This window comes from Babylonia areolata, chromosome 21 (assembly GCF_041734735.1).
Source record: "Babylonia areolata isolate BAREFJ2019XMU chromosome 21, ASM4173473v1, whole genome shotgun sequence".
NCBI lineage: Eukaryota > Metazoa > Mollusca > Gastropoda > Neogastropoda > Buccinidae > Babylonia > Babylonia areolata.
The window spans coordinates 48280294-48289391 of record NC_134896.1 but is presented as its reverse complement, the minus strand read 5'-3'; the positions used below and the strand labels follow the sequence as shown (position 1 = coordinate 48289391).

At 42.9% G+C, this 9098-nt stretch overlaps 1 protein-coding gene across 1 annotated transcript in view; it reads right to left on the bottom strand.

Moving 5' to 3' along the window:
* Positions 1-5837: 5837 nt before the first annotated feature.
* LOC143296078 (protein numb-like) overlaps positions 5838-9098 on the bottom strand; it is a 50901-nt gene continuing 47640 nt past the window's right edge. Inside the window, 2 exon segments of the mRNA XM_076607834.1 lie at positions 5838-6010; positions 6013-6546. Coding sequence (XP_076463949.1) covers positions 5973-6010; positions 6013-6546 — 572 coding nt within the window. The 3' untranslated portion in view covers positions 5838-5972.

Genomic DNA, 9098 nt, shown 5'->3' with positions numbered 1-9098 from the left:
TGTGTGTTTTAGTCTCTTTCAGAATCAAATTATCTGCACTGATCTTTTGAACCAAATGATCTCCCTTCCTTGACTGCCTGTCCTCTAAAAAAAAAAAAAAAAAAAAAAAAAAAAAAAAAAAAAGCAACCAAGTTGTTTGTCCTTGTTAAGTGGCAATTTTTTTTTTAATCAAATGATGAAATACACATATCGATATTTCTTTTATTTCATTAAATCACTTAATAAACATGGTAAATAATGCCTGAAAAGGTCTGACAGGAATTCACGTGTTGTTTTTAGGCTGATCTAGATTGGCCTATTGCCGATGAGATGACATAAGTACACATTCTGGACACCGCACTGTCACATCCCAATGCCACATGGAAAGAATCAAAACTCTAGGAAAGTTGGAAACTTTTTTCTTTCTTAAAGTTGGATCTGGTGTTCCTTGTAAGCTTTCCAAAAAATGCTTTAAATTTGTGTGTCTTTTTTTGTGTGCTCTGCTTTCTAAACCTTTTCGGTCTCTTCTTTTTATTTGGTTTGCTTGAATTTCCATGTATTTCTCTCTCTCCACATCCTCTGCACTTCCAACATTTTTCCTTCTTGACGTTTTAAGTTGCTTCTCACTTTTTCAATGGTTTACTTTTAATGAACACCTGCTGTATTTGGCATTCTCAGCTTGGCTCACAATCTAAAAAAAAAAAAAAAAAATTAGGAAGAGAAATATGACAGACCTATTTTTGTGTGTGCACAGCTGCCTTTTCCGTTTTCATGCCATAAAATGCACTTTAAATAACAACATCATACAGACACAGCCACAGACACATGTAGTGACACACACACACTGCTCTCACTTCTGAAAAGATGATGATGATAAAATAAAATTAAAAAAATAGAAGGAAATTGCTTAACTCTAATCTGATGCTGTGATCACTTATGAAGGCAGTCATGGCAATCTATTCTTACAGTTATATAACATACGCTGCAGAACATAAAATGAATGTTTTAGAGACAAAAATATTGCTTCCCTTCTCCTGTTTCAATTTAATGATAATGCTATCCGTGTACACAAAAGCATACATCTATACAGTCATGCTATTCCTGTGCATATGTGTTTGTGCTGTATGATATTGCAGTTCTCTTACAAGCCCATTCACACTGGTGAAATCTGAAATATCTGAGATCAAGCTGTTGCTCTCCTCCTGTCTGTGAAAAAAGGGTAAAAAGCTAATCGATCACTGATGTACTGTCATAGCTCTCTCTCATACACTAACTTACATAGTTACATATTAACACTGAGTTTGGGATGACACTCAAAAGACTTCAAAGGCTGAGCCTCACATGTATATCGTATCGTAAGTGCCTGTTAAAACATGTTCACACAAACAACTCTCCCCTCTTCCTCGAAACTTTAATAATTAAAGATTTTTTTTTAAAAGCCCCAGCAACAAATAAAGCAGACACAACTCTCCACAGCTGAAGCACAAAGCCATGAGAAAAAGGAAGTGGACATGTGGAGGTTTTTACCGTTCTGTTTGCCATGGTGATAATATAAATGCGAGGAAATGATGTCAAATCACTGTTTAGTTATAAACATTTGAGGAAAGCAGTCATATCCACTTGTTTCTTTCCCCACTGCCCCCCGTCCTCCCCATCCTCCCCTCCCCAACTCTATCTAAATGATAGTATAAAGTGCTGCAACAGAGAAGTACTGAAGAAAGCAGGATGACGGTGGTGACGACAGTGAAGTTCCCTGAAGCACAGTGTAGTTTATGCAGGACAGAATATAATATGCACATATCTGTACACTGGATGAACTGGTATTACACAAAAACCTGTACATACTTGGTCAATAAAAGCTTATGTAAACATCACAACACGGGCTGAAGGGCTCGGCGTTTCACTGAGAAGAAACACGCCCTCACCACAGTAATGCACAAGTCTCTCAGCCAGTGGATGATCACTACTGAATGCACTGGCATCACTGGCAGGCAATCATGACTATCTTTGAATCATGAGACCATCAAATAAACTGGTATCTTAAAGATTATTTAATTTTCATTTTAGTCTTAAATATTCCTGTTGCTAATTCTTTTTTCTTTCTTTTTTTTCTCTCCCTGAAATTCCCCTTGCAGGAAAAAACAACACTTCCAAAGCAAAAGTTCTTTATCATTCTTGTCAACCAGGAAAGTCAGAAGTATTCATTCCCTCTCTCATCTTCTTACATGTGGGGTGCCAAATGTAGAACTGTTAATTTACACACCAATGGTCCAGTTTCTGAAGAGTAATGAAAATCAGGAGTGTCTTGACAAGAAAAAAACCCTATGAAAATGCCATAATCATTCATTTTCATTCTTCCCGCTGTCTAATTAGGTGAGGATTTTCATCACTGAAAACAAGAGTTACCATCAGAATTAACTGTTAAGTTTTCTTTCCAAAGTGATGCTAAAAGTTGTACTGTGGTCTTAAAAGCAATGCCTTCTAGGAATGGAAACTGTGTGCATATCCCATTATCAATCCTAGATAGTATTCCCAACTGGACAGAGCAAAGAATCTGAACCTGAAAAGCTAAATCACATTTGGCACCCCTACATCCCCTCTTGTCCACTCTTCATTCTCCCTATTGCCGCTTCCATTTAAAAGCAAAAGCCTGAGCACCACAGCATGTGCACAAACCTTCACCAGATGATTCCAACATGACATACAACAGGAGAGGAGAGTGCAAAACATGTTAAAGACTGAGTGAACCTTTCACAACACAATGACTGGTGTTTCCCTCATCATGCACACACACACACACACACTGGCACCTGCAGACAAGGGCATACACCAGCATACAGGCAGAAGTGACAAGAACAGAAGTGCAGGACACACACACAACAGGAAAGTATCAACGTCTGATAATGTTCCTCTTCTGGCAAGATGGGTTAGATCACCGTTACCTGTGAACACAAGTGTACTCCCATGTTAAAATGAATGCAACACATGTTAACTTTTCAAAGCAAACCGTAATCATGAGTGGCGTCAAAAGAGGTCTTCTTCACCTGCTGTCACAATCAGTGTTAGCGTTAGCTACATCAACGCCCTGTTTTCTGCCACCAGTGCAAGCTTAGCAAAGGTAGAGCTGAAGCTGATTCTGTCCTCGTTAGTTCTGTGACCATGTTTTCATACAGCTGCAGCCCATCAACAAAGCAAATGAAAATCTGTCAACACAAAATGTCGTAATCAAGTCATTTACACATTACCCTTTCCCCACATTAGAAAGATTCAAGATTTACACTCAACCCTCAAAAAGACCCTCTTATTTTCTCACGTAACTGGAAAGTCCAAACTCCCAAAATGTGCATACAACTGGCAAAATGTACACATGGCATATGACACTAATACATAACATGGTGATATGAATATGGAACAAAACATGAACACAAGGGTCCCACAAATAATGTATAACATATAGCTGTATGAGAGGCTAAAATGTACCTTACAGTGTCTGTGGGGCATTTTCAGTCACAACCTTTTCGCTATGTCTGAGAGGTTTTTTCCCATGGCGTACCTGTGCTGTGATCATTTGCACAAGAAATAATAAACACAACAATAGTTCACCGCTGAAGTGGATAAAGAACAACTGATGTACTAAGATAAACTTAGTATCAGTATAGAGTTTTGGCTTAAACCTGTGCCACAAATGATCTGATCGATCTGCAAATGAATTCTGAGTAAGATCTGCAGTATAAATCAATGACCTGCTGTTACCAGAGCCCTTCTTCAGGTGCCTGATTGGCTCACTTGGCTGAGCACTGAGCTCTCGGTCATAATGTTCTGTTTCAAATTACTGACACCTAGCATACAAATTAGCATTTTGCTGCCCATTTTAACGTGTCTTCATTCTGGTTGAGTCAGTGAATGATGATATGGGTACTTATACAGCGCCTGTCCTCGGTTGGATACCAAGCTCTAAGCGTTTACAAACACGGGGTCATTTGCACAACAGTCTGCCTACCTACAATGCAGTGTCAAATAGGTTCCCTTGCCCCATTTCCCCGTCGACACTGTCACCTGAGGTGGGTGTCTGTGTTAAACCAAAACCTATCTAACTTAAAGTATGCAGATTGTTACCTGAGATCACATTAAAGGAGTACTGCAATCCAATGTTAGGGATGAAAGGATTTTTAATCTTTCCTTAAAAAAACCCCCTAAAATCCCAGTAAAAGGAAACAAGGATGCAGCCACTACCTTCACGATAGATCCGCCAGGAAGATTACCAAGACTTGCACTGTAAATCTTTCCACTGACAGAGGCCTCAGTTGATACTGAACACTGAACAACAACAAATGCCCAGTCACCTATCTTGCGATGAAGTCACAGTGAGTACAGTGATGGTGCAGCAAGAAGCCTCCTCAGCAGGAACTGACAGACACTGCCAAAACAAACACAAAAGGACAGCAGGGAGTGAAAGTATGATGAAGGAACCAAAGGACCCTAACAACAAGAACCAACACTTCCTGAATGGGGACAGACACCATGGAGGTGATGGCTGACACAGCCATGTGTGACCCTCGTGCTGGATGCTCACTGTCCCTCGCCCACCATCTTCACAACACACGACAGGGGCTGCCCACCTCTACCTTCCTTCCACTGCTTTCAGTGAACTGTCAACATTCACACATGTGCAACGTTTTCTCACACATTCAAAAGTTGGTGACTGAAAAAGCCATAGCTTTCCAAACTCCACTGTATCCTCTTCCATGACCAAATCTGATTTAAAAAAATGAAAAATGATGGATACTGCGCTTTCCTCAATCTTTTGTAAATCATATTTTTTAACCCCAATCCTTGCATTACATATGTGTGCTAAATCAACGCCACCTCTTCCTCCAAGGGCAATGAAAGTGAATCAACAATGAAGTCCAAGAAAAAAAAGAAAAGAAAGAAGGATAAAGAAGGACGTATAGTTACCTGGTTTTCATAAACATTGCTGTGTGATACATACACGCTGAATGAGCAACACATAAAAAAAGAGAAAAAACAGAGAGCATAAGTTTTTCTGAGTGAACAGGGTCAAGATCCAACACGTCCTGATTATCAATTTTATGATCTGGTTTTGTCCCCCAACCCACCTTCTGCGTTAACTAAAGACCTTCTCTAACCTCCTTATCCCATTACTGTATTTCATTAAAACAATCTACAAGCAACCACAACCTATTTTCACTTTACAAGGTTAATGATCAATCTGTACATTGTTGTATATTTTCCTGGTCTGTGATATCCTCTGATAATTCCCAGCATCCCACCACTGGCAGTCACCAGCAGATCCACATGCTGGATAAAAATCTTTACAACAACCCAGCAGCATCATGCTGCTTCCAAACCGTGGCTCCAATCCTCACACCAGGCACGTCTGATGACGTTGGGTATCAATAACTCCAAACTGGCAGTCTTCGCAAGGTCCACACAAACCCACCACTGCAGTTCCGTCTCCCCACAAGTTAGCCCCCCATCCCCCACCCCTACACAACCTCAGGCACTCTCCTGGGAGGTGTGCCCCCCATTAGTTCACAGACAGGCACCGTCTTCCTACTCTACAGACCAGGCACAGGAAGTCACCAATGGACCCTGGACTGCTGGGAGCAGTTTCCAGAAGAGTGGGTGTCTTGCCACAGGCTGACTCTCAGCCAGACCAACAACCCCCGCACTCTAACAGCTTCAACAGTGTTGCCTTGTCCCACTCCACCAGTCTCTTGGTTCAGTGTGCACTCCAAAGGCTTGTATGAGCCAGCGTTGAGGCAGCCTTCAAGACATCAATGGCGAGGTTCATCTTCACAATCTCTTCATGCTAACTGTTCTCCACCTCCTGTGGCCATCCATCCGCCCCTCCTTCCCCATGCCACTGGCCCAAGTTGGTTTGAAAACAATTCATCCTGATTGTCCAGTGTTCAGTGAGCCAGTGCCTCGTTAGAACTGAACTCCCATCGTCACTACCACCCCGGCCCGCCTCATAACTGCACCTCAAACTGTTTGACCTGCTTGCCGAGAATGTGTTGGGTTTGTTGACGGCCTTAGCGGCCCAGGCCACGTCAAAGGGATCCACGCCTTGAGACCCCCCAGGGCCCCCTGCCGTGGCCGTGGAAGCGGACGTCTGGGGCCAGGCAGAGTTGGCGGCTCCGTTCTGCTGCTGGAAGCTGGCCCCGCCCTGTCTGGCCATGGACAGCAGTGTGGGTTTCTGTCCCCCCACCTGCTGCTGCTGCTGCTGCCCCCAGCTCCTGGCGCCCACGGACAGCTCCCCCGTGTCTATGGAATGGCTGCGGTTGTGCTGCATGGCTTGTATCCTCTGCTGGTGCTGGGGTGCCGTGAACCCTGCGGCAGGGGTTCCGTTGTGAGCGTCACCACCCACGAAGGGGTTGCTGGGGCTGGGCTGAGTGGAGTGGTGGTGGGCGTGGTGGTGGGGATGGTGGGAGGCAGGCGGGACGGAAGCCATGGTGGGGTCTGGAACGCGGCTGTCGGTGCTGGGGTTTGCCCAGGGGTTGGTGCCCGCCATCTGTGGACTGTTGTGGGAGGTGGGCATGATGGCTGAAAACACACACACACACAACATTTTATCTCTGGTTAACATATAGTTCTAGTCAGATACTACTGTCACCAAACAACTGAGCCAAAAATCACCAACAGACTGATTCTACAAAATGCTTTAAAAATATCCTGTCAATGCATTTCAATATAAAATAATTATAATGGGTAATAAAAGTGTGCATGTGTTCATTCAAAGTGTTTTTTCTTATATATGTCTTTTCAAAACTAGTATCTGACAGTTCCTATGTTGTATGCACACATTTAAAGCATTTGCTGAAGATACTAATCTGAACATAAGGAGCCAAGAGGGCTTCATGTTAGCTATAAGAAGCAGAAGCCTGTAACATGTCCACAGGACTGTCACAACCATCATCACTCTAACAAGGCTGTGAGAAGACGTATTATTAACACAGAACTGCCACAAGGCCTGACTAAGCGCGTTGGGTTACGCCGCTGATCAGGCATCTGCTTGGCAGATGTGGTGTAGCGTATATGGATTTGTCCGAACGCAGTGACGCCTCCTTGAGCTACTGAAACTGAAACTGAAAACTGCCACAAGTATCACCTCTCTAAAAGGCTTAAGAAGACGTGTCAAAATGTACATCACCACTGTACAAGGTTGTAAGGAGAAGACATGTATCATTGCCACAGGACTATCACAATAAGCATTACCTCTCTACAAGGCTCAAAAAAGATGTGTCAAAACAAGCACCACCACTCTACAAGGCTGTCAGATGAAGACGTGTCATTACCACAGACTGTCAAAACAAGCATCACCACTCTACAAGGCTGTCAGATGAAGACGTGTCATTACCACAGACTGTCAAAACAAGCATCACCACTCTACAAGGCTGTCAGATGAAGACGTGTCATTACCACAGACTGTCACAACAAACATCAACACTCTACAAGGCTGTAAGATGAAGACGCGTCATTGCCACAGAACTGTCACAACAAACATCACCACTCTACAAGGCTGTAAGAAAAAGACATGTATCCACAGGACTGTCAAAACAAGCATCACCACTCTACAGGGCTATAAGAAGAAGATATATATAATTACTGCAGAACTGTCACAATAAGTATCACCACTGTACAAGGCTGTAAGAAAAAGACCTGTAACATTTCCAAAGGACTGTCACAAGCATCACCACTCTACAAGGCTGTAAGAAGACATATTATTACCACAGGACTGCCACAATTATCAACTCTCTAAAAGGCTTAAGAAGACGTGTCAAAACATGCATCACCACTGTACAAGGTTGTGAGAAGACATGTATCATTTCCACAGGACTGTCACAGTAAGCATTACCTCTCTACAAGGCTAAAAAAAAGATGTGTCAAAACAAGCAGCACCACTCTACAAGGCTGAAGAAGAAGACGCATTACCACAGGACCGTCACAACAAACATCACCACTCTACAAGGCTGTAAGAAGAAGACATGTAAAATTACCACAGGACTGTCACAACAAACATCACCACTCTACAAGGCTGTAAGAAGAAGACATGTAAAATTACCACAGGACCGTCACAACAAACATCACCACTCTACAAGGCTGTAAGAAGAAGACACATTACCACAGGACCGTCACAACAAACATCATCACTCTACAAGGCTGTAAGAAGAAGACAGGTAACATTACCACAGGACCATCACAACAAACATCACCACTCTACAAGGCTGTAAGAAGAAGACAGGTAACATTACCACAGGACCGTCACAACAAACATCACCACTCTACAAGGCTGTAAGAAGACAGGTAACATTACCACAGGACCGTCACAACAAACATCACCACTCTACAAGGCTGTAAGAAGAAGACAGGTAACATTACCACAGGACCGTCACAACAAACATCACCACTCTACAAGGCTGTAAGAAGAAGACACATTACCACAGGACCGTCACAACAAACATCACCACTCTACAAGGCTGTAAGAAGAAGACAGGTAACATTACCACAGGACCGTCACAACAAACATCACCACTCTACAAGGCTGTAAGAAGAAGACAGGTAACATTACCACAGGACCGTCACAACAAACATCATCACTCTACAAGGCTGTAAGAAGAAGACAGGTAACATTACCACAGGACCGTCACAACAAACATCACCACTCTACAAGGCTGTAAGAAGAAGACAGGTAACATTACCACAGGACCGTCACAACAAACATCATCACTCTACAAGGCTGTAAGAAGAAGACAGGTAACATTACCACAGGACCGTCACAACAAACATCATCACTCTACAAGGCTGTAAGAAGAAGACAGGTAACATTACCACAGGACCGTCACAACAAACATCACCACTCTACAATGCTGTAAGAAGAAGACAGGTAACATTACCATAGGACCGTCACAACAAACATCACCACTCTACAAGGCTGTAAGAAGACAGGTAACATTACCACAGGACTGTCACAACAAACATCACCACTCTACAAGGCTGTAAGAAGACAGGTAACATTACCACAGGACTGTCACAACAAACATCACCACTCTACAAGGCTGTAAGAAGACAGGTAACATTACCACAGGACCGTAACA